We start from the raw sequence: 25,640 nt of genomic DNA, 5'->3' as shown, positions 1-25,640 counted from the left end.
AAAAAAAAAATTTTTTTTTTTTTTTTTTTTTTTTTTTTTTTTTTTTGAGGTGGAGTCTCGCTGTATAGCCCTGGCTGGCCTGGGATACTGTATAGACCAGGCTTGTTTAGAGCTCACAAAGATCTATCTCTCTCTGCCTTGCAAGTACTAGGATTAAAGGTGTGGACCATAAAAACTAGCACTTATTATTTATTATCACTATTTTTGAGGAAGAGTTTCATGTTCCCCTACGTGGCCTGGGACTAAGTAGCCTGGGGATGACCTTGAGCTTCTTCTTCTGTTCCTCCTGCCTCAACCTTTCAAATGCTAGTATTGCACGCATGGACTACCATGCCAATTTTGTGTGGCTGAGGATTAAACCCAAGGCTTCATGCATGTAAGCCAAGCATTCTACCACCTGAGCTATATCCCCAGCTGCAGATAATCACTTTTGAAGTTGAAAAATAATTTCTTTGTTTTAATTCTTACTAAGCATAGAAATAAATATTTAATTCTATTATTTGCATTTCAGGCTTGGGATGATGTCGAACGAAAAGAAAAACCTAAAGAAGATGCATATGAATATAAGAAGCGTCTGACGTTAGACCATGAGAAGAGTAAGCTGAGCCTCGCTGAGATTTATGAGCAGGAATATATCAAACTCAACCAGGTAAGTTAAAGTCCAAGGCAAGGCTGTGCTTACTAAAGACAACCCAGATCTTCAGTCAGTCCTGATCTAATCTAGCTCTCAGACACTGTTTAACAGCACATGCTGGGAATAGAGGGCTCATAATGTTCCAACTGAATACGAGGGCGGTGGGGTTTGCTCTGCAAAGAGTTTTGGGAATCATAAATTTGTATAATCAGCTATTGACTTTTCAGCAATTATAGGGTATTGTAATTCTAAAATCATATTTCCTTGATATTTGAAGTAATATATTTTATATCTTTATGAAGTGATCTTGATCTTTAGTCTCTTGTTTGTTTTATTTTTCTTAAATTCTAAATTAATTTCTAGTTAAATAGCAGGACAAGGTCATATCCTGGGAAGACTTAATCCTTCACCTGGGTTTATTGGGATGAGTGCTGATGATACATGTTATCTGACTTGAGCCACAGGCACAGAGAGCCAGTCACTTCTTACTCCTGTTTTCCCCATCCCCCCATGCATGTGTGTGCCTTCTGCGCCTCTGTGTCTTAATTATGAATAACAAAAGCAAGCAAACAAAAGACCATCTTAGCCTTTCACAGTGCACATTTAGGGCTAGGGAAAGAACAAATATAAAATTTTGACGTAGAATTAGATGGCTGTCCTGTGTATATCATTGTGATTGATTAATCTGAGTGACTCTTAACAGTGTACATTCACATAACATAAAAATAAACATTCTTTTACGTAAACAGTTTCTTAGGTACGATGGTGCACTCCTGAAATCCTAGGACTCAGGAGACCAGTAAGGACGCTCATATTTTGAAGTGGTTCTGTGCTATATAGTGAGACTGTCTTGAAAAACCAAAAATAAGTAAATGAATAATTCCGAAGCGCCTACTGTAGCACGTACTGATTTGGGCCATGCCTCCTTGCCCACCAGTCTGCTGCTTCCTAGTCCTCCCCTTCTTTGCGCTATTACTGCGCTGTGTGTGTGTGTGTGTGTGTGTGTGTGTGTGTGTGTGTGTGTGTGTATCTACTTTAATTTCCTTGGCTCTCTATCTAGGAGGGAAATGCTAATTCTCTTTAACCTTCTGTGAACTGCTAAACATTTTGCCACTGGCTACATCATTTTGCTTCGCTACCAGTAATTCCCAGGGTTTTCTTCCTTCTCACCAACATTTGTTAATTTTTCTTAAACTTAGTGATCTTACTGTCAGTAGTCTAACTCTTGGTAGAAAATACCAAAGCATTTAAACTGTTATTTCTAAATTTCAGAGGTGTACTAAAATGTGCGCCATGTGTTCTTTGGAGGCACTGGCACCATTATTTATGGTGCTGAGACCTATAATTTGCTTTTAGGACATTCTTCTTTTTTCCTTCCTTTGTTAAACAAGGTAACACTGTGTAACCAATGAGCTTGTACTGCTCCTGCCTCAGCCTCCTGGGTGCTGGGAATTACTGGTAGCACTATCATCCCTGACTGTTAGCCTTGTCTGACCCCAGACTCACAGAGATCTTGTCTCTGCCCAGTGCTGGGGTCAAAGATGTGCACCACCACATTGGGGTGGAACATTGATGGGTAGTTTAAGCTGTGGTTCTGAAAAACTGGGGGCAACCTCGGCCTGTAGTGTTTTATCTGTGGTACACTGCTAAGCTGCTTTGTCTGATGTTGACTTTGCTCATTTAGCAAAAAACAGAAGAAGAAGAAAATCCAGAACATGTAGAAATTCAGAAGATGATGGATTCTCTCTTCCTAAAATTGGATGCTCTGTCAAACTTTCACTTCATCCCCAAACCGGTATGTGAATTAACAGTGCAGTATTGAACTTAATAACTCTGTGTGTGAACTTAATAGCTCCAAGCTCTGGGAAGCCTGGCTTTTCAGTTGGCGTCAGGACTTACCCCTGCAAGTTACTACAGGACTTCTGTAAAGGAGGGTCACTTTGTCTTTGGTATTGCTGCATCCTAATCTCTAGCAGGCCCCTGGCCACTTTCAGCTCTTAGCCTCAGCGATCCTCCTCTTGAGTCCATCCCTCACATTGATCAGTGCCTTCTGCAAGTCATATCATGTCTTGCTTACATCACATTCATTGCCCAAAACACTACGCTGGTTCTTACTGTTTCCATTTTACAGATGAGCATACTGAAGTTGGAATGCAGGGGGCCAGAACTGGGCCCATGTGCTCTGCACTGCTCAGTGTGCTCCATCCAGTTCCAGACTTCTCATTCTCCTTTCCAGTCCTAAGTCTTTCCTGGGTTGGCTGAGAATCCATAGACTCTGTGAAACTCCATCCGATAACAGACATCTGTGGTTCCATGAAACAATTTTGAACCATCATGTTGGTGCTTGCTCACACATTGCCCTTTATTGTCTCTTTTGAATGTCATGAACTAAAGACTAGTCTAGATGTCAGAGCATGCAGAGACTGAAGGAAAACATCGGGTATTTTTCTCTATCGCTCTCCACCTCCCTATCTCTTGAGACAGGTCTCTTCATTAACTCTGAAGGTCACTGTTTCAGATAGACTAACTCAGTGAGTTACCGGACTCTGCCTGTCTCTTCTTTGCCAGCACTGGACTTAAAAGGCATGCACAGATATACCCATTTGTTACATGGAGACTGGTGATTTGAATTGATATCCTCCCACTTCTATAGCAAGCACCTAACCCACTGATCCATTTCCCCGGCCTCTATTTGCCTTGGTTTAAAATATACTTTTGTTGTGTTTTGCATTTTACTTTACAGGTCCCTCTAATATTTTCCTTTTCATATTCAGGTCTGTGTCTCATATTATCTCTGCAGACATGAACTGTGTAGCAGCTGCCATGTTTTATTGTATTTTGAGATTGCCTCCTTGTTTCTCCCTGTTTCTTTTTGGTTGTCAGGGAGTACAGTATTTCTCCTAAATATCTGAACAGTGACCAGTTGGAAGAGATTTTTTGTTTTGTTTCATATTTCACATTTCTTCCTGCTTAGAATGTAGGGTCTTGGCCTGTTTCTAATGTTTTTCCTCTTATAGCATTTCCCCAGAACATTGCCCTTTGTGCCTGGTTTGGACACTGGCATCTTGAAATGACAGTAGCTAAGTTTACCCATACAGTCCCTCACAAGATTGAGCCTGTTAATGTTCCCTCATATACGTTCTTTTAGTTTTTATAAACAGTTTCTTTCCACTTCATGCAAATATATGAAGATAGGTTTCTAGTAGCTTGAATAGTTTTTAACAGGTAATCTATATTTTTCTCATAAGCATTTTTTATATTTCTTCAGAAAGCTTAGATTTTTCCAAAACGAAAAGCAAGGTAACAAATTAAAGTAGATGGGATTGCTTGAGAATGTCTACATAGTGGCATGAAGTAGTATTTGACTGTAGCCAAGGTGTTGTGTAGATATGTAAATGTAAATGCTATTGGAATGTTTTGGTGTTGCTCGTTGTCTTGATTGTCATTCCAGTCAGCACAGTAATGTAATGTGGTTTTTTGTTTGTTTTGTTTTCCTTTTTTTTTCCAGTGTGTGATTTAAAAAAAAAAAAAGATTCTCTCATGCAATACATCCTAACCACAGCTTCTCTTTCTACTCCTCTCAATTCACCACCCACATCCCCTCTCTCTCAGATCTACCCCCTACTTCATTTCCCCCAAGAAAAGAGTAGGCCTCCAGGGATCTCAAGCAAAACAGCACAAGATGCTGTAAAACTAATTATAGTTACAATTCCTCACACCAAGTCTGGATGAGGCATCTCGGGAGGAGGAAAGGGTCCTAAGAGCAGGTGAAAGAGTCAGACCCCTACTCGTACTGTCAGGGATCCCCAAAACACCAAGCCAACAGCCACAACATAATCTGCAAAGGAATCAACACCATAAAAAACTTCTTGGACAATATTCGCTCCATTTCCTTCTCCCTACTAAATGCTTTCTTACTTTTCTAGCCTGTTCCTGAAATTAAAGTTGTATCTAATCTGCCAGCCATAACCATGGAGGAAGTGGCCCCAGTGAGTGTCAGTGATGCAGCCCTTCTGGCCCCAGAGGAAATTAAGGTAAGAAGCCAGCATGGAAATGTTTGGTGACTCTGTACGTAAGTTCATTGCAGTCAGATCTGCATTATTTAATGTGACTTTGAGTTTTAGGTTTTTTTTCTAATATATCTCAGTAACTTCTAGGTATAGTCTCCCCACACCCATGTAACTTGAGTTGTACATCCATGAATTCAGCCAACTGCACGTTGAAAATACTCCGCAAAGCAAGTTAAGTCTGTGTTGAGCATGTGGAGACGTTACAACAGCTATTTGTGTGTAGTGTTTTCACTGTCCTAGGGCTTCATGTACTCTATGAACAGTTTGAAGCGTACGGAAGCATGGAATAGGGGATATAAATGCATGTGGGAACCTGGGGTGTCTGCAGGGCCCTGGGACTGACCCTCTGTGAATACGGATGCCGACATAGTGAGACAGATGATCAGCTGTACAATACTTAAAAACTAAGCTTGTGTATTCGCTCATCAGTGAAGGTTGCAGGTGAGAGTATTACAAATGCTTTAAAGTGCTTGTTTTAGCCTGGTAAAAATCCAGTGATTCTTTACTATTAGCCCACCCCACGCAACTTTGTCCACAGCAATCACAAAGTGCAGTGAAAGTTCGCAGTGTTGAAGCTTAGAATCCAGCAGACCATTTAGACACTGGGTACACCAGGTGCTGGCATCCTCTGACTCCTGAACATGCAAATTCTTCCCGTACAGAAAGAGTGGCTTCTGGCAGGCCCACATCTACTCTGCTGGAGTAGCATCACACCCCTTTTTCTGCCCTACCTGCTTTGTTGCATGTATAGCCAGCACTTCTGTCAGAGCCCCTGCCGTCTGTGGTAACCTTGCATGAGGAGCTGACAGCTCAGGAGAAATGAGGAAGTCAGTCTTTGCTGGAGAAAAGTTGCCCTGCTTTCTCTCTTCCTTGATTTCTGGGACCTACTGATCCAGTCCCAGGGCCTGGATAGTCACAGCTTAGTGCCAAGGCTGAGTCAGGCATGTCCTGTGACCCATGGTGGAGACCACCTGTTGGCTGGTACAGGGGCCCTTGAGAGCCTAGCTCTCTGTTTCCTGTGTGAGTTCATTTGGGCCTGAGCCCTTCCTTCAGGCCAGAATACAGTGTAAGCTTTAGAGTTACCAGAGCTCCTTGGAACCAAACAGGGCTTGCTCTGCATCCTCAGACATCCAGCCATTGGCTGTTGTGTGCTCATCTTTTATCCCTCAGCAGATGCTGGAGTGGGATAACTAGTATGGTGTTGTTTAGGGTTCTTTTTTCTTTTTTCCTAATAGGAGAAAAATAAAGCTGGAGATCTAAAAACAGATGCTGAGAAAACAGCTACAGATAAGAAACGAGAACGGAGGAAAAAGAAATATCAGAAGCGCTTGAAAATAAAGGAAAAGGAGAAGCGGAGAAAATTGCGTGAGAAGAGCAACCCAGATCAGCCTGGGAAGTCCAGCAGAGCAGCAGCTTCAGAGAAACTGAAACAGTTGACCAAGTCAGGCAAAGTGTCATTGTTAAAGGTAAATAAGGAGAGGCCTGTCGGGGTGCATGGCATACCTTGGGCTATTTCTCAGCTAGGGTGTCGATCTGCTTCTGGGTTCTAGAGGCACACTGCTCGAGAGTGGCTTCAGCACCCTACAGACTTTCTGTAGACCTTTATAATCATAGGTCTGGCAGCCTGTTTTCTACTCTCTTCTCCCTTAAGATACAAGGCTGTTATAATAATGGAATGTATTTGTAAAGGTAGCCCATTGAGTTCTTGTAGTGGCTTTTCATGTTTATGCATTTATTCATTATTGTAATCAAAATATACTGATAGACTTTGGCTTTTCTCACATAAGCACATTTTTATAACATCTCTGTTCTGTTTTAACTGCAGGATGAACGAAAAGATAAGCCCTTAAAGTCATCTCAAGCATTCTTTTCTAAGTTGCAAGATCAAGTAAAAATGCAGATTAACGATGCAAAACAACCAGGAAAGATAAAGAAGAAAAAGCAGGACATTTCTGTTCATAAATTAAAGCTGTAATATAGTTGAGTTTAGTGTATAAATCTGTAAGTTTCTGTCATTATTTTGTTTTATAATAAAATTCTCAAGACCTCTCTTAGTTTGTTTTGTGTTGTTTTGATAAAGCCCATGACCAAAACAACTTGTGGAAAAAAAGGCTAATTTCATCTTTTAGTTTACAGTTTATTGCTGAAGGAATTCAAGACAGTAACTGGCAGCAGGAACTGAAGCACAGACCAGGGAGAAACACTTCTACTGGCTTGCTCCCTGTGGCTTTCCCAGCTTGCTTTCTCACACAACACAGAACTTCTTCCTCAGGGGTCTTACCATCCATAGTGGGCTGGGTCAATCATTAATTCAGGAAATGTTCCACAGACTTCCCTACAAGAGTCTTTAGAGGCATTTTCTTAATTGAGGTTCTTTTTTCCCAGATGACCCTAGCTTGTATTTAAGCTGATAATAAGTAAATAACCAGCTCAGACACATCTTTGCCTGATGGGAACTGTTCACAGGGCAATGGCAAACTTAATTGGAAAGCCTTTCTGGGACCATGGATCTCAAATCTGTAATCCCAGCCATTCAGGAGATGGAGGCTGAAGGATCAGAAATTCAGGATTTTCCTTAGCTATATAGTGAATTGGAGGCCAGCTTGGACCTCACTATACCCTAAAACAACAAAAAACCAAATAATAGAAAGCCTGTCTGGTTTTTCTCTGGATGTGAAACAGGTCTGAGCTTCCCCACCCCCTTTTTACATTAGTGCTGTCCCAGCTATTTCACTGACTCAGCATGTTGCCTGCTCTGAGAAGCACCCAGAGCCAGCCACTTTGCTCACAGCCAGCTGCCTATGTACATAGTCCTTTGAAAGATTTCTTGATTTTCTCCCACTATCATGTCACAAAACAGCACTTTCATGAATATGGCTTACACCTTTCCCCTCTTGGAAAATCCTAATGCCTGGATAAAGGGTTAGCACAGGGACACCCTACAGTTCACAGTAAGATACAGAGAGGTCAGATAGGCTCTAGAAGGGAATCCTGAAGCAACAGACTCAACAGAGCTTGGAATAAGTACTGGCAGTTTTCAGAGCCCCCTGTGACCACTGTTTTCATTGCTTAGACCTCCCCACTCAGAAAATACCTTTGATTAATGAATTCATGAAAACATAACCAGCCTTACTTCAGATAGGTGGAGAATAAGACAAAAACTAAGAACGACTGGAAAAGCTCTTGTTTTTCATCTGCAGAGTCCAAACCCAATGGTGAAGATCCTGTGTTAAGAGTTCTTTATAAGTAGATAAAACTGGGCTGTGTGAGAATAAACACTGATTCTCTGAGTATGCTTGTGTTGCTACAGTGAACTAAACTGGGGTATTTATAGTTAACTTAATCCTCCCCTCAGGGTTTCTCTTTGTAGCTCTAGCTGTCTTGGACTTCCTTTTGTAGACTAGGCTGCCCTTGAACTCAGAGATCTGCCTGCTTCTGCCTCCCTGAGTGCTGGAATTTCAGGCATGTGCCACTGCACCGGGCTTAGTAGTTCCGAGTCTGGTGAGGCATTTTGTTGCTTCTTCCTTTTGTGGTTAGGTAGATGGACAGGACTTCCCCAAGTGCCTGTGTGTACGAGTGTGCATTGGTTCCCTGGAACTGGAGTTGTGGGTAGTTGCCGGCTAACTGATACAGCTGCCTGGACTGAACCCAGGTCTTCCAAGAGAGCACAATGTACTCTGCTGGCCATTAAGTTTTAACACGTGACTCTTGGGGGTGATTTTTTGACTGTGGCACCACTAATATGACATTAAAATTCCCCCCACGTTGGTGCTTGTTTTGTTTTGAGACAGGGTGGCACTATGCAGCCCCAAGGAGCCTTTGTAGCCCAGGCTGGCTTCCAGCTCTGATCCACCTGCCTCTGCCCCCAAGTGCTGGAATTTAAGGCACGTGTCACCACACCCAGCAACTCTGGAGACTTTTATTCAAAATAGGAATAATTCTTTTCCTCTGAATAAATACCCTCGAGTAATCCTCTAGTCTCCCTACTCCTTACGGTGTTAGTTTTAATAGTGATTTGAATATTACATGGTCCTACGAGTTTGTATTTTTGTGGATTTTTAAAATTCTAATGATTTTCTATACCAGGCTCTTGTATGTGGCATTTTAAATCTAATCTGACTAGTTTTTTCTTTTCACTATATTATTATTCAGTGACCATTTAATGTCATGATTGGCCTGATTTTATTTGGCTTCACTATTTTCTCTGTTTCTGAGTCTCTCTGGTCCTTTTATCTTGTCAAGTCAAAAATTAATCATAATACATTTATTAGGATTATCATATTTTAGCCGTATCTCTTAAATAATTTTTAGTTGTGTTAGGAATGCCGGGCAAGGTGGTGCACACCTAGAATCCCAGCCCTTGGGAGGCAGAAGCAGGCAGATCTCTGAGTTAGAGGCCAGTCTGGTCTACAAAGTGAGTTCCTGGACAACCAGAGCTACACATAGAAACCCTGTCTTAAAAAAAAAAAAAAAACTAAAACAACAAAAAGGGACCTACACTTGAATCACTAATTTGTGAGGCACTTGAGGAAGTTCAGTCATGTTGCTGCTTCAGCCCATTTTGTTATTGCTAACACACACACAGACACATGCACACACACTCTCTCTTTCTGCCCCCCCCCCCCCCCCCCCCCCCCCCCCGCTTGATCACTCTGGTTTCTACTTGCCATGCCTTGGAGGGGAGATGCGGAGATCGTCTAGGAAGGCCTGCGGCACTGTGTTCCCGCTGGTTGGGGCTGCGAACAGCAGCCGCCCGCCCTGTGGCCCCTGGTGCGTGGCCGCGGCGGGTTCCACTGCAGTGAGTTCAGGACAGCCTCGCAGAGTCAGCGTCCTCTTTTTAAGACGAATGCTTCTAGAAAGGGCCTGGAAGTAAGTGCAGCTCGCTCCTTCCGAGGCCGGAGCTCGGAGCCTGCGCGGAGTTGCAGGACCGCCCCATTTTTGTCCAGTTCAGAGTTCTCTTTCTAGAAGTAACCATTCCAGGGTTCAGCTGTCGCCCGACCCTGTTAATGCGTTAAAATGTTTTAAATTTATGTTTTTATTTTATTTTATTTTATTTAGGGAGAAGAAAGTAAACGAATAACGACACCAAATCTTATTTCTCTTTGCATTAGCTCGCGGCGAGAGTTAAAAGTAAACCTTTGGGGTCCGTCACCGGTGTGGCCACTGTCAGAAACTGATGAGGAGGTAGCAGGGACCTTTTATCAACTCAAGCCAAGGGCGTGAATCCTTCACCTGAGATTACTCGAATTTTCTTCTCGGGTCGCTTACTTTTTCTAATAGTCATGTCTCAAAGGAAATCACCCGACCAAAAAAGACCCCGTAGAAGCTTATCTGCCAGCAAGACTACAAAAAGCCAATCTCCTTCGATTATTTCGTATTTTAACAGCGCACCTACTAAGCTTGCATGTTCAATTTGTCATAAAATGGTGCCCAGGTATGACCTAATCAGGCACCTTGATGAGTCTTGTGCTAACAACGGTGACGTAGTTCAGGTTGATCCTGTTCACTCTGGTTTAACGAATCCAATCGTACCCATGTCAGATCTACCCAGTACTGCTTTAAAAAAAGCAACACCTCAGAAACTGTCAGCACGAAAGAGAAGTTTAGTCCCTGTCCAGTGCGGCTCAAAACTGGGCATTCAATGGCAGACAAGTCCCTACTTTAAAGATGAGTGCAAATATCAAAATGAGCTTCCAAGTCAGAGTGTGGAAATTATGTCTTTGGGAAGTCTGTCATCTAAATTATCCAGAAAATATGTAAAAGCTAAAAAATCACTGGATAAGAATGAGGGACTAGCCAGTCACGGCTCACAGAGTTCCCCATCCACACCCGGCACCAGCCTGGTTGAAAACTGTTCAGAGATGGAGGACAAAGATGAGTTTTTGAACACTTCCCAAAAGGAAAACATCTTTTCATGTGTGTCTCTAAAGGAAGAGAATGCTTCAGGACATGAGGTAAAGGGCAGTAAAACAATGGAAGATGAAAGCCAAAAAGCTTCCTTTGGGGAACCAGCACCCACGCCTGCATCCGAACATCATGCTCCCATATTACGTTCATCAGATTTAACTCTTAGGGAGAACGTAAAGTCTGCTTCAGGAGACAGTCTTGTAAAGCAGGAGGATGCCAGAGGGGTCGGGGTGGCCATTGCTGGACAGCTTGAGGCATGCAGCTATGAAGAGGCACAGATGACTGTTGATGCTGAGGCTAAAACGACCGTGTTGCATGACGACGTGGACTCAGACAGGCCCACGGACACTTCCAGGTTCCGTAACAACCAGGAGCTTCCTCGGGAAGCTGGCTGCCCCCTGACGCAGGAGTACAGCTGTGGTGTGCCCAGTGAGACAGCCCGACCCCCACCCATTCCCCCGTACTACCTGAGGAGCTTCCTGGTGGTGCTGCAGGCCACCCTTGAGAACGAAGAGGACATGGAGCTGTTCGATGACCAGGAGAAGGGGATTATAACCAAGTTTTACCAGTTGTCAGGTAGCTTCAGCCTGCTTGCTTTCGGAGTTGTCTTCCGTATCTGATTTGTGGGCCACATGAGGGGTAGCGGTCTAAGGACCACAAGGAGTCTCGGTGGGGTGTTGTGGGACTCTGCACTACGTCAAGGATGGTTTTTGTGCATGGTGATCTCTGCTGTGCAAGCATACATCTATAACTCAAGTGCTAGTGGCTTGCTTATTCTCCTCCCCACTTTGTTTTTTCCAGACAGGGTTTCTCTATGTAGCCCTGGCTGTCTTAGAACTCACTCAGTAGACCAGGCTGGCCTTAAGCTGAGAGATCTGACTGCCTCTGCCTCCCTAATTCTGGGAGTAAAGGCTTACCTGGCTCGTGCTGTCTTATTGTTGTATGTCTGTTTTGATGATAGCAAAGCAATGTCCAGTGTCCACAAACAAAAACTACATTGCTGGCATAGGGAAGTGTAATGGTGTTTCTGTTCTGTCCCATTGAGCATGCTTTCTGTTTTCACATCCAGTGTCTTTAAGAATGACAGTAAAATAAAATGTAACTAATAATACCAAACAATAAAAAAAAAAAAAAGAATGACAGTAAAAACCGCGGTAGAGGTTGTAGTGGTGGGGTAGTGAGTAAAGTCAGGGTGTGGAAAAAAAAAAGGGAAAAATGCAGTGTAATGGTTTTATTTGTCTGTTTGTTTTTGTTTTTTGAGACAGGGTTTCTCTGTGTAACAGCCCTGGCTGTCCTAGTCCTGTAGACCAGGCTGGCCTTGAACTTGAGAAGATCTGCCTGCCTGTGCATTCCCATGCCTGGCAGAAAAAAAATGCAGTCTTAAATTGGTACAGGTGGATCTCATGAGTTCGAAGCCAGTCTTGAAAAACAAACAAAAGAAAAAAAGACCACCTTGTTGCCTAGTTCCTTGGCAGCCAGTGCTGGCTCCATGCATGCTGGCAGTGTCGGTCCGTTGCAAAAGCTGTCCTTATGTAGCAGTCACTGTCAGTCCAAGGCCGTGCTGTCCAGTTTAGGTAAGATGAGCTGCTTTGGTGGCCACACTGTCTTCTAATGCCAGGTGGCCATGTCAGTGCATTGAAATCCAAGAGAAAACCCTAGATGTTACTACAGAATCCACCCAGTAGTACAATGGTGATGCAAACAGTTCTGTGGGCAACAGTTAAGTATGCCCACAGCTTCTGTCTGTGTGGCTCTCACTAGCAGAACATGGATGTGGTTATGTAACAGCATTCACTGCCTCCTACCCAGAGTGGTCAGACTGTTCAGAGGTGACTTCCAGAGCATTGGTAGCTCTGCTTCTCCGAAGCCTAGAAATAACAGCACTTTGAACTGGGCAGTGGTAATGCAAGCTTTTAATCCCAGCACTCGAGAGGCAGGGGCAAGCAGATCTCTGTGAGTTTGAGGCCCAGCTTGATCTACAGAGCAAGTTCCAGGACAGCCATGGCTACCCAGAGAAACCCACCTCAAAAAAAACATAATAATAATGATATTAAAAAAAAAAAAGAAACAGTTTGCTTAAGGCTAGTTCAACAGATTCTTGCATGTTCTCGATGGAGAATCATATATAATGTGTCTTTTGCTTGTTGATTTTTTTTACTCAGTAAAATTTTGTCTTTTTGAGGGAGGACCTCGTGTAGCTCAGGCCCTCTCTGTAGTTGAAGATGACTTTGATCCTCCTGCCTCCATCTCTGGAGTGCTGGGATCACAGGTGTTCAGCATCATGCCTGGCCATGTACAATGTATCTTAGGAGAAAATAGCTGCTGCTATTTGCTTCTGCTTCCTTGAGGAAAGACATGCTGCAAGTTTAAGAAATGTAATGATATCCTTTTTTGGTAGACAGAGACTTAAAGATAATCCAGGCAATAAGGGAACACTAAATGGGTTAATTAAAGTAGGTTTGCATAGGTCAAAACTCGGCATTTTGGGGAGGAAATTCAGATTGGTTTTGATCATAAATAGAATAATGTATATTGTCGTAGTTAAGGTGTCTGTTGCTGTGATTAAACACCGTGACCATAAACCAGCTTGGGGCAGAAAGAGTTTTTCTCAGCTTACACTGCCATATCACACCCCATCACTGAGGGAAGTAGGGGCAGAAGCCCAGATAGGGAGGAACCTGTAGGCAGGAATGGAGGCAGAGGCCCTGAAGGAGTCTTGCCCACGGTGAGCTGGGCCCTCCCCCATCAATCATTAGTCATCAAGGAAATGCAGTGCAGGCTTGCCTACTGGCCGGTGTGATGGCCGTGTTCTCTCAGTTTGAGTTCCCTCTTCCAGAATGACTCCAGCTTGTGTCAAATTGGCATAAAATGAGCTAGCACATATGTTAAGCTAAGAGCAAAGAACAAAATAACTAGAATTCTGGGAAGGGCTTCTCTGAGGATTAGAACTGTGGCTTAAAAAGAAGGGGAACTTGATTTTAGAAGTTTTAATATGGCCAGTGTTCATTGACAAATCAGTTTTTAATGGTTTATACCATGAAATGATATCATTCTACATAAAGTAAAAGGTGTATGTGTCTAACAATACATGTTGACCTATTGTCTAAAAGTAAGTGGAGTCTGTATGTTTTTGAGAATAATTTTTTTTGTTTTGTTTTTTGCTGTTTTTCTTAACTTTATTGCAGCTAGTGGTCAGAAGTTGTATGTAAGGCTCTTTCAACGTAAATTAACCTGGATTAAGATGAGTAAATTGGACTATGAAGAGATTGCCTCAGACTTGACCCCTGTGGTTGAAGAATTAAAGGACTCGGGCTTTTTACAGACAGGTATGGTTCGAGGGAGGAACTGAGGAAAATGGGACTTAAACGTCGTCGCTTTCATGCCAGGTGGTGGCCACGCACCACCTTAAGTCCCGCACTCACTCAAGAGGCAGAGGCAGGTAGCTGTCTGAGTTCCAGGACAGCTAGGGCTGCACAGAGAGACCCTGTTTCTAAAAACTTAAAAAAAAAAAAAAAGGGAGAAAAAAAAAATCTCTTAGTGTGGTGACACCTCCTGGTTAGTGTCTGCTAAACAATAGCTGCTTTAAGAAGAGGGCTAGATGTTGTTAACTTAGAACAACAGGCTCTCGGTTCTTGAGCGACAGCCACTAGGGTGGTGAAGGATGGCCTGCCATTGCTTTCCTGGTGCAAGTTTAATCATCTGGAGATGGGATGTCCCGTAGAAGCTGACATTCCCTTGAGCTCTCACCTTCCAGTGAGAACTTGACTCCTCTTACTCAAGTTCCTCATCTCTGACAAAATAAAGCTGGAATGAAACCAGTGTTTCTTTCAGAACACCTATCCCCATCATGCCCACACATGCCGCCTCTATATGCTACTTGCCTGTAGAGTTTAATGAGAGCTGTGTGAGAACTGTAGCGAATCCGTCTTCTCTTGTGGTACCCTGGGTTATCCCTTACAGTATGGGATGGAAAGGAGCATAGGGAGAATGAGGGATGTGCACCCAAGTTCAGTTTGTAGACACTTGACGAACAAGCACAGTAGGTGTCTTTATCGGGAACCCTTTGTAGTGGGAACAGTAGGTAAAGATGGTGTTGTGGGGCTGGATGGGATAGAGGTGGAGCATGATGGGTGAAGGGGTAGCAGCTTGGCTTCAGTGGTCAGCAGTACTTTCCGTTCCTGGACGGGAGCGGACCCTTGCTTCCTCCTGACTTGGAAGATCTGATGCAAATAGGTTATCCTGTTTGAAGGATGGTGTTCCCTTTGACTGCTGCTGGGGACTCACCTTTAAACCCGAGCAAAGGCAGAGCCCCATGGTTCCACCATAGAGACACTTCATGGCTGTTCCTCTGCCTCTCTGCCTCTTGAAGCCATACTGCAGTCCTCAGTGGTCTTTGTCATGGTGATTACATTCTTGTTTCAGAACCTTGGACTTATGTCTTTTGTACGTAGGCCAGTGCTAACCATTTAACCACACAGCCTATCCCTCATTACATTCAATTCTTCACAGTGTCCTTCTAAGAGATTTGACTGACCACTGTGTAAAGCAACCACCCTCCCTGCCAGACTTTGTGGGCCTCACTCATTTTTTTTTTTCCCTCAGATGAAGCAAAAAGGCTTACTTTTACTTCTGTGTTGCTGTATGTGTCTGCATGTGGGCATGTGCTTGACAGTACGGGTGCCCAAGCAGGCCAGAAATATCAGAAGTATCCAGTCACTGGCAGGTGGAGTTAGATAGCTATGTGCTGGGAACTGTCCTCTGGAAGAACAGCAAGTGCTCTTAACTGTCAAGCCATTGGTCTAGCACCCAATGGCTCTGGTTTTCTTTCTATCCCCTTTTACTGCCTGGCATGAGTAATTGTTGTGGTAGGAGATGGGCTTTCTTTGGTCAAGGACCTGGATCACTGCGGTGTCCCCAGGGCCTTGGAACCATACACTCACTAAATACTGGATGGAGGAAGGAGGCGCTGCCAAAAATGAATGTCTTAAAGACAAATGCTGGGTCTGATTCAGCCAAGTGCACTTACGTTGGTGTGGTATCCGAGATAGAGCACAGCAGATGCTTGGAGGACTGAGCCCATAAAAAGCTTCCCAGCCTGCATCACGTAATAGGCAGAGGGCCGAGTGGAGGAGATCTGGGTGTTGCTTTATTCTGTGACCTAGTTTGGAGAGGCCCCCTTCCCATAGCTACGGATGATGAAGATAGAGGATGTATGCCCATACTTTGTTCATAGTTTGTTGTCTGCAGTGGGGTTTTTATTGTTTGTTTTTAACGAGCAGGGTTTCTCTGGGTAGCCCTCCCTGTCCTGGAACTCACTCTTTAGATCAGGCTAGCCTGGAACTCAGAGATCTACATGCCTCTGCCTCCTGAGTGTTGGGATTAAAGGTGTGTGCCACCACTGCCCTGCTGTTGTCTGTAGTCTTTAATGGAAAGAGCTTGGTGAACTCCTTTTTGTTGTTGTTTGTTTTCTGTTTATAGAGACATGGATTCTCTGTGTAGCCTTAGCTTTCCTGGAGCAGGCTGGCCTGGAACTCACAGAGATCTGCCTGTCTCTGCCTCTCTGAGTGCCGGGATTAAAGTCGTTTGCCACCACGCCCTGCTTTGTCAACTCGTGATTTATTTTGAAATACTTACTATAATTTCTATAGTAAAATCTCATTTTATTTCCACCTAGCTAATTCTCTTCCTTTCCCAAGTAAATAATGCTAGATCATAGCAAATTCTACAAAACTACTTTTAACTTTTGGTTGTTGTCCACTGTTGCAGAAACTGAGTTGCAAGAACTGTCTGATGCACTTGAACTCCTTTCTGCTCCTGAACTGAAAGCCCTGGCCAAAACCTTCCACTTGGTGAGTCCTGGTGGGCAGAAGCAGCAGCTGGTAGATGCCTTTCTCAAACTGGCCAGACAGCGCTCAGTCTGCACATGGGGCAAGACTCAACCCGGAATCAGAGCAGTGATTTTAAAAAGGTCTGTGGTCATTGTATCAGTCAAAACCTTTGCTGTATCGATAAGCACACTGACTCCATAGTCTAAACTGTGTATCTTTTCAGATTGCGGCTTTTCAGATGCTTATGCCTGTCGCATTGTGATTGACCACGGGAAGCCTTCACTGTCCTGTCCTCAGTGCTTCCTTTGTGGTTTCTCCAGAAGTCTTGTGTTGAGACTGTGCTAATTTCTAGAAGCAAGAAAAATCAGGAGGCAATAATGCAAAGGCATAGCCCTTTCATACATGTTTATTATTTATTATCTAAGAAAATTACCAATAGCTATAACTTAGTTATAGTTCTTACAGAATTTTGGGCAAGCTATTGGTCACACTTTTAACTTAGTAAGCTTTTTATTGGAAGGTCAGGCTTAATATGCATCTTTTTGGTTTGTTTGTTTGTTTTTTAATTTTATGTAGAACTCTGGATGGTTTCTCTAATCTTTAGAAAGCACTTGAGCTGTTTTTAGGGAAGGCCATAAAATCTGTGGAGTTCTTTCACCATGAAATCTATATAATCAGATTATATCTACTTTATCATGGGCCTCATTAATCTGGAGCAGTTGAGGATAAAATGAGATACTTGTTTTATTTTGTATATATTATGTGTCTGCATAAATGACTCCATTTTAATAAATCATGTATGTAAGAAGCTGACTTCAGAAGTATAAAAAGTCCTAGGGCTTGGGTTGTAGCCCAGTGGTCAAGCACTTGCCTGCTGTGTGCAAGACCCCAGCTGGGTTCAATCCTTAGTACCAGGGGGAAAAAAGTATCTACCTAGAGAAGTATGAAATCCTTATCTGTTTGGTGTACCAAACAGAAACTTGTGCTGTTTTATTTTGTCTTGTTTTTTGAGACAGGGCTTCTTAGGGCTTCTCTGTGTAGCAGCACTGACTGCTCTGGAGCTGGCTCTGGAGACAAGGCTGGCCTTGAAGTCACAGAGATCCAGAGTGCTGGGAATAAAGGTGTGCACCACCACGCCCCCAAAAAGTGTGCTTTCTTCACCCAGAATTCCGAGGCTTGCTTTGCTGGGCTCTGCATTCAGGGCAGGAGGTAGACAGAGGCCAGGTGAAAGTGAGCTCCACCCCAGCTTAGGCATTTGGGCAGCCTTTGTGGGTGAGTGGTTTTCAGCCAGCTGCTGCTCTGCTGGGGTTTGCTCCTGTGCTCAGGACTCTGGCATCGGCACTGGTCTCTGCAGACCTCCCAGGTATTAAGGACTGTTTTGTTGAGAAGCTTCTGGATGAGAAGATGGGAAGTCTTCACCAGGGCCACTGACTCAGCTGAGGGTGACTCTGTCCTTCGGAGCATCGAGCACCATCTACAGACAATTTTTGGTTGTCACCAACTGGGGGAAGGGACAGTGTTAATGGCATCTGTGAGTGGAAGCTGGATGCATCCTTTATAGAATGCACAGGAGAAATTGGTGGGTGGTGGCACCCACCTTTAATCCTACCAATCAGGAAGGCAGAGGCAGGTGGATCTCTGTGAGCCTGAGGCCAGCGTGGTCCACAAAGCAAGTCCAGGACAGCCAAGGCTACACAGGGAAACCCTGTCTCAAAACAAAACAAAACAAAACACTAACAAAAAACCAAAACCCACTAAAGAATGCACAGGAGAGCCCCACCCCCAAACAAAGAATCATTCAGCCTAAATGTCAGTGGTACTAAGGCCAAGGAGCCCGGTTTCTGTAGCCCAGAATGGCCGCATGGCCTTAGATTTAGTTCAGACCTACAAAGGCACCTTGCAGATGCCTGCAGCTGTCCTGGGTTGGCAGTGCTTCTGGGTGGCCTTGCAAACTGGAACAGCACCACACCTTGAGTGCATCTGTACCTCTCGCTCTCACTGCCACCTACCAAGAGCTTCTGTTAATGATGGTTTAAGTACCTAATCTTCCTCCTCCCTCCCTCTTTCCCTTCCTTCCCTGCCCCTTTCTCTTTTTGGAAGCAATTTCTCTTTAATTTTTAAAAAGCTTAGTATAATGGGACTGGTGAAATGGCTCAGCAGGTAAAGCAGCTTGCCTCCAAGAACCTAACTTTGATTCCTGTGACCCTTGTGGTAGAAGGAGAGAACTAGCTTTGACAATTGTTGTCTGATCTCTACACATATGCAGCATGTGTGTGCCTACACAGGTATGTGCACACACATACATAAATAGAGAAATACATGTAAAAAAAAAATATATATATATATATATATATATATTTTTTTTTTTTTTTTTTTTTTTTTTTTTTCTAAGAAGGCCTATTATAGAGGCTGATTGGGAAGCTTGAGGTCCTAAAATCCTCTGACTAGAGTTTGGTATTAGAGAAAGAAAATAGTGAAAAGATGAGAGCGTGCACCAAGGGAAGAGGTCCGTGTTGTTTGTGGCGCTGAGGGCCAGTATCAGGGATTCCCAGTCTTTAAATGGTTATTCAGATCAATAATTGAGAATTGCTAATATCAAAGAGGTAGTAAGTTCTTCCCTGGTGTTTTGAATGTTTGTGGCCGTGGTAAGCCCTGCATAGTGTGCGGCTGGGGAAGGAAGCACCATTACCGAGTACAAACCACATGAAACCGTTCGGAGATAAAAATTCATTCATTTTCCTTCATGTCCCCAAGTGAGGCTCTGAGCTCTGAGCTCCATTGTCATGCAGCAGGGGGTGCTAGCAGCAGGGGGTGCTAGATTTGCTGCATGATTGGAACAATGTCCGTATTCCTCTTTATTTTAGCTGAGAACAGTTTGTGAAATCTCATATCCAAATGCGTAAAAGCTAAAGAGGTGATTTTGCATTGTCTGTGTTTCAGAGCTAAAGACTTGCTTGGACCATCACTGCGAGTCTGTAAAGGCCCTAGGGCTGTGTTTTCCCGCATCTTGCTGCTCTTTTCGTTGACTGAGTCCATGGAAGATGAAGAAGCTGCTTGTGGGGGTCAGGGCCAGCTTTCTACGGTGCTATTGGTCAATCTGGGCCGAATGGAATTTCCTCGCTACACCATCAGTCGGAAGACCCAGATCTTCAGGGACAGAGAGGATCTCATCAGGTGGGGCCGCGACAAGTTACTGTAAAAGCTGCACATTTAAAAAAAATTAAATTTAATGAGAGGTTAATGCTTTTTCTTGCCAGCCAGTGTGGAAACTGGAGTGCATGCCGCAGTCATTTTTAAGTTTTCAGGTTTCATTGTCCTTTGCCTTCCTCACGTGCACTTCTGCACCTACGGGAGAAAGCAGACATGCACTGAGAAGAAAGCTGCCACGTCACTGAGTTTTGAGTTGAAGTTACAAAATTTTTTACTAGACTATGTTCCTGAGTAGCCGCAACGGGAAACGCTTTTGTAACACAAACGTTTGACAACCCTGCCTGTGGATGTAGAGTTGGGATAAATAAGGCAGAAGAATTTTTTTTTTTTTTCCAGTTACAGCATTCAGAGATGGCTGATGAGCGTGTGTGTGTGTGCCTTAGAATCAGGTACATGTTGAGTTAGGACTTGTGAGTTTACACAGTACATCGTGGATTTTATGAACGTTGGCTTGATCAGCAGAAATAGGCTTTGACTGAAAAAAAAATGGTATAGGTCTTAAAGAGACCTTTGTGGGTTTTTTTGTTTGTTTCTTTTTTTTTTGCCTAGGATCTCAGGCTGGTCTGGCAATCACAACCCTCTTGCCTTTGGGTCTATGTGGATGTGCACAACCATGTTTTCATATTTCCTTAAAAAAAGAAAAAGCAACTTTTATAGGAAAGATGAATTTTCTGACATCACTGTAAAAGTAACTTTCAGTCAGTTGATGTAATTGTTGTCTCAGAGGATTACTGCCTCCATCTGCTAACCTAGGCCGAGTCCTGGAAGCTTCTAGCTTCTGTACAATCTAATCTTGGCCTAGAACATTTTCAGCCTCTGTGACTTACTGGTAAATAAGCTCACCTTTTCTAGCTCTGGTTCAATTTAGCTGTGCTGGCTCAAACTAACTCTAGCAATCTGTTCTAATCTTCTGCTTCCTTCTCATTCTCTGGTTCATTCTGTCTTCACCTGTGTCTAGCTTGTTTTCTCTTCAACTTGTCTCTGTAAAACTCTCCCAGTAAGACTGCCTCTAAATTCCACCAACTGAAATGCCAGGAACTCAGCTCCACTTACTGCCTCCAACTCACTGACTCTACTGAACTGACTAGAACTCAGAGGTCTGCATGCCTCTGTCTCCTGAGTGCTGGGATTAAAGGCACATATCACTACACCTGGACCTAAGCTTTTCTTTACGAGAAACTTCCTTTATACCAGGCTGCCCTTAAACTCAGAGATCTGTTTGCTTCTGTCTCCTGAGATAAAAGACATGTCTGTATTCCAGCCGGATCCCACAGACCCAGCAGGTCTTTGGATGTGATCTCTTGCCGGAGCAGCCATGTTCTGAAGTAAAATTCCTCTACACATCACTTTTGATTATTGATTTCAAATTTGTAACTCAAATTTAATCAATAGTGTTTCAGACCTTTGCTTAAGGGAGTATTAAGTTTTGCACACTCATGTTCTAAGTGAAGTCATTGGGAGTATTGAATTAAATCAGTGTTGATGTAAGCCAGTGTTAGCCCATTAAGCCTCAACTATCAGGAAGCTGAATATCTTGCTTGTATTCATTTGGGATGAGTCTCTAGCTGGATCTTCTGTCCTGAGGACTCACCATTTTCAGGTGTCTCCTGTGTTCTGTGTGTTTTATTCTTTGTGGCTTTATACTCTCATCTTTCGTAAGCCTGTGTACCCCGAAGCCATCTTCCAGCCTCACTGTAGTCAGGCTTGTGAAGCTACTCTGTCACAGTTGCCTCATCTGTGACAAGGGAGAGTGATGGTTATTCTTCAGATGTGTGTGAGCACATGGTGGGGCAAGTGCTTAGAATCTGGCCTTTGTGGGGTGCCTCATATGTGCTAGTTATTACTCTAAATGTCATCGCTACCCTTATATTAAAGGTATTTCCTTTTAGTTTTGGGTTGACAAAAACCGCAGGTAGCAAGTTCTTAAGAGAGAGGACTCCATTTTTTTTTTTTTTCTGAAAATACCTATGTTTTAATGAAGTAATTGAAATTCCCTTGGTTATGAATGAAAAAGGGTTTAGTTGTCCTCGTAAGTGCCATATTATACAAATCCAGTAACATGACATATTATACAAATCCAGTAACATGACGCCTGACCTGACAGCCCTTTGCCCACTTCTGCACTTGAGGTAAGTGCTCCTCAGTCATCCAGTAAAGCTGTGTTGAGTGGCCCGAGCCTCCTATGCTCTAGGTAGTCAGGGTGTTACAGAAGTAAAGGAGGTAAGGCTGCTGCCTACATGGGATTATCACTCACTGGGGAGATAATAAGCAGGAAAATGACAGTGGGTAAAAATTACGTGACAGGGTGGTAGAGCTGCCTCAGCAGCTAAGAGCATTTGCTACTCTTGCAGAGGACTTAGTTCAATCCCTAGTATTTACACAGCTGTTCACAACCATCTGTAATTCTAGCTCCAGGGGATCCGATCTGTCACCCTCCCCTGGCTTCTGTGGATACCAGGTAGACATACGGTACACTTACATGCATTCAGGGAAAACACTCATACACATAAAATAAAAGTAATAAGTGTTTTTTATAATGATGTGACCACTGAGAGGTAGGCTTTGAAGTTCTGCTTTATATGGGCATCAGGTAGTTTCCCTGGAGAGTTGGCATGAGAATGGGAAGGCAGCTGTATCTGGAGCTATATCCAGAGCGTGCATGCATTTCATTCAGCAGCAAGGTGAACACGGAAGAGTTAGGGAAACATGGCTGTGTTGGAGACACACAGAGGCCTCTGGCTCAGGCTCTGGCTCAGCAGTGTAGAGACAAGCTGCAGGGCCTAGAGGACGCTTGGCCTCAATAAGATGGGGTACAGTCTGGGTCTGTTCTCATAGTATTGGGAAGCAGGTGAATGGGGTGTTCCCTGTTTTTAACCAGAGCAGCCTATGGAGCACCAGTCAGAGGGGAGCAGAGATCTGAGGGAAGCCTCGTTTAACTTTGCTGGTGGTCTGGGTGGAGGCTGATGGTGACATTTGGACTGGGTGGGGGCAGTGGAGACAGGTGAGTATGTCGAGAGTAGTTTTCCAGCAGAAATGACTTAATCATAATTAGATGTAAGGGGCAGATAGGAGTGGATTGGGGCTGGATCTGGTGTTGGACCTGGGGTGACGGTTGCTCCAGGAGATAGTAATTAGGAGAGGAACACTGTTAAGCTAGTGGGCAGAATGTGGGGCACCTCTAGCTGCTCAGTTGACGCTGCCCTGTGTCACCCTTGGCAGGCTACAGGGCAGCGGTTGTCAACCTTCCTAATGTTGTGACCCTCTAATACAGTTCCTCATGTTGTGGCGAACCCAACCATAAATTTATTTTTATTGCTACCTCATAACTGTAATTTTGCTACTGTTGTGAGCCATAATAGGAATATCTGATATGCAGGATATTTGATATGTATCCAGTGGGAAAGGGTGTACAAGCCCCAAACGGGGGTCGCGACCCACAGGTTGAGAACGGCTACTGTACGGTCTGTGAGGGCAAGGCACTTCTGTTTTTTTTGCAGTGCTGTCAGACCAGCCTTTAGGGAACAAAGATAGGACCTAGTACACACTCAGAACTGTGGTCTTGAGTCACGTAAAACCAGTTAGTCCCCATCCTGTGATTCCCTTCCTGGAGAAGTCAAGGCCTTGGGCATAGACAAAGAGGAGCTAGCCATTGTGCGCAGCAGCAGTGTGTGGTGCAGCTGAACAGGGCATGTCAAGAGCTGTCTTGACTGGTTGCAGATGAATGTGCAGGTTATGAGGACAAAGAGTGCTTGTGGCAAACATGACATAGTGACCATGGGCAGCTGGGCCTTGTGAGCTGTAGGGGTCCTTGCTGGTATTAAATTAGATGAGCTGGGCTGCTTCAGCTGGCAGTCAGTGGGTGAAATACTTGAGGTCAAAATTTTGAAGGCGACATAGTTCACTTGGGATAGATGGCTCTGAGCGGCCATGAGCGTGAAGCAGAGTGGGGAAATGGTTACTTAAGATGCTCTTCTTTATTCTCATGGATGGTGAAGCCATTGGGTCATTGTGGTGGGAGACTCCGTGGTATAACAAGCAATGAGGCAGCCATTAGAAGATGATAGACGGTAACTTGCCTATTCCCATGGGGTTAACAGGTAGCCAGAAGAGGCAGCGGGATCTTCTAAAGAGCAGCAGGGGATAGTGCCGCCATGTCTCAGTGCTGAGGTTGGAGACCACAGAGAGGAGCCACCACACCACCACGTGGGGTGAGTGGCAGTGGACACAAGCCTGCGGGTGGGGAAGTACAGGACAAAGGGAGGGTGGAGGGAAGAGGCTGGCCATGGGGAGGAGAATACTGTTTGAGGTCAGCAGGCGCAAGTGCCATTGAGAAGGGGTTTGGGAAGCAAAGGCTGTGCCTTAGGGACAGAGAAGGGATGAGGACTACCCACCCCATCCAGACGGTGGCAAGGACTAGCCAGGTGGCAGGGGAGGGAGATGGAGTAAAGTGTGGTGGGTATGGTTCAGGTGGGAGTTGGATCAGCCATATTGCTGAATGTGAGGGGGCGGGGCCTCCCTGGTGATGGTTTGAGGCGGGGAGAGTGTACTGCCTGCCTGCCCTAACCTCCAGGTACCTTTCCTAGTTTCTTTTGAGAAGGATCTCCTGTAGCCTAGGTTGCCCTTGAGCTTGCTACGTACCCGAGGATGACCTTGAAGTTCTGAATCTCTTTGTTTTGATGTGGGCCAACAGAACTGGTTTATGTAGTGCTTGGGAGCAAACCTAGGACTTTGTGTGTGGCAGGCAAGTGCTCCATCATTGAGCTACAGCCCCTGACCATGTTTTTTTCTGTTTTCTTACTGACCTTGACATTATCTAGTAGCATATCATCAATAATTGGGTCTATGGGGTTGTGAGCTATCTTGACCTCTGGATGCAAGGTGTTCTCTTGTTAATGTTAGTGTCTGTGTTTACTGCTGTTGCATGCTTTTCTTCAAAATATAGTGACTATGCTCCCAGAGTATTTCAGAATCTGTTGATTTTCATATCTAAGGAAATAATGGAAAGCCATATTTCTTCCAGTAAATAAATAGCTTAAATTTTATCCTTGTTGTCTCCCCCCAGCATTCCCAGTTACTTTGGAAATACCCTGCCATTCTTTTGGCTTGGGCAATATTCCTATGGCACCTCTGACTGCATTGCTTACTGTGTCAAACTGATATCTTGCCACAGTTCTGAAGTCCGTTACAGATTTGCTTGGTGACTCTCAACCTGGTGAATGGATGAATGGATGAATGAATGAGTGAATGAGTGAATGAATGCATGCCAGAACTCGAAGTACTAACCAGATCACTGTGACATTTATATTCTGACTTCCTAGTAGAGCCGGCCGAATCAGTTCATGGCCATTGTTAGCAGCAGGGAGAACTGTATTAAGTTATTACTGGGATGCAACTCAGATATGCTTCACTTTTGTCTTTCTGTCTGTCAGTCTGTCTATCTCTGTCTTTCTGTCTCGCTCTCTCTGTGTTTTCATTTTTGAGACAGGATCTCATTGGGTAGCCTTCACTAACCTGGAATCCCTTTGTAGACCTGGAACCCAGACATCTACCTGCTTCTGCTCCTCAGTGCTGGGGTTGAAGGCAAGCACCACCACGCCCTGCACATCCCTCACATTTTCAGGGTTATGCTTCTGTCCTTGTGAGAAGCTAGTGGCCGGAATGTAGTGATTGTTATCAAGTAACCCTCCACTTAAGACCTGGGCCGCATTTCTCCTAGATACTCAGCGGCTGCACACATGCTGAGCGATATCTCCGCTGCCATGGCCAGTGGCAACTGGGAAGAAGCTAAAGAGCTCTCTCGGAGTGCGAAAAGGGACTGGGACCAGCTGAAAAGCCACCCTTCCCTGAGGTGAGTCCTTGAGTGTATTTTAGTTTGTTTTCCTATGACAGGGGTGGAACCATAGCTTGAGATCAAGGCTCAGAGGAAGTTGGAGATGGTAGAAGAAGGTAATGGGGGGAGGGTGACGATGAGGAAGGTACATTGTACGTATG

The 25,640-nt window shown here is 44.2% G+C and overlaps 2 protein-coding genes across 3 annotated transcripts in view; both read left to right on the top strand.

Annotated features, from left to right (window-relative positions):
- The window catches only part of Mphosph10 (M-phase phosphoprotein 10), a 16,430-nt gene extending 9,675 nt beyond the window's left edge, over positions 1–6,755 (top strand). Inside the window, exons 7-11 of the mRNA XM_055623222.1 lie at positions 512–649; positions 2,319–2,429; positions 4,561–4,668; positions 5,940–6,170; positions 6,530–6,755. Of these exons, the coding sequence (XP_055479197.1) occupies positions 512–649; positions 2,319–2,429; positions 4,561–4,668; positions 5,940–6,170; positions 6,530–6,679 (738 nt within the window). The 3' untranslated portion in view covers positions 6,680–6,755. The remainder of the gene's footprint in view (positions 1–511; positions 650–2,318; positions 2,430–4,560; positions 4,669–5,939; positions 6,171–6,529) is intronic.
- A 2,636-nt stretch (positions 6,756–9,391) lies between these two features.
- The window catches only part of Fan1 (FANCD2 and FANCI associated nuclease 1), a 35,631-nt gene continuing 19,382 nt past the window's right edge, over positions 9,392–25,640 (top strand). Inside the window, exons 1-6 of one of the 2 annotated variants that reach the window (XM_055623221.1) lie at positions 9,392–9,573; positions 9,816–11,187; positions 13,797–13,937; positions 16,378–16,579; positions 19,380–19,613; positions 25,366–25,497. In XM_055623221.1, the coding sequence (XP_055479196.1) occupies positions 9,987–11,187; positions 13,797–13,937; positions 16,378–16,579; positions 19,380–19,613; positions 25,366–25,497 (1,910 nt within the window). In that variant the 5' untranslated portion in view covers positions 9,392–9,573; positions 9,816–9,986. Of the gene's footprint in view, positions 9,574–9,762; positions 11,188–13,796; positions 13,938–16,377; positions 16,580–19,379; positions 19,614–25,365; positions 25,498–25,640 lie in introns of both variants that reach the window. The other variant, XM_055623220.1, reaches the window with a different exon arrangement.

Source organism: Psammomys obesus, unplaced genomic scaffold (genome assembly GCF_907164565.1).
Source record: "Psammomys obesus unplaced genomic scaffold, mPsaObe1.curated_primary_1811, whole genome shotgun sequence".
In the NCBI taxonomy this organism is placed as follows: domain Eukaryota; kingdom Metazoa; phylum Chordata; class Mammalia; order Rodentia; family Muridae; genus Psammomys; species Psammomys obesus.
This window is presented reverse-complemented; position numbering and strand designations above follow the sequence as displayed.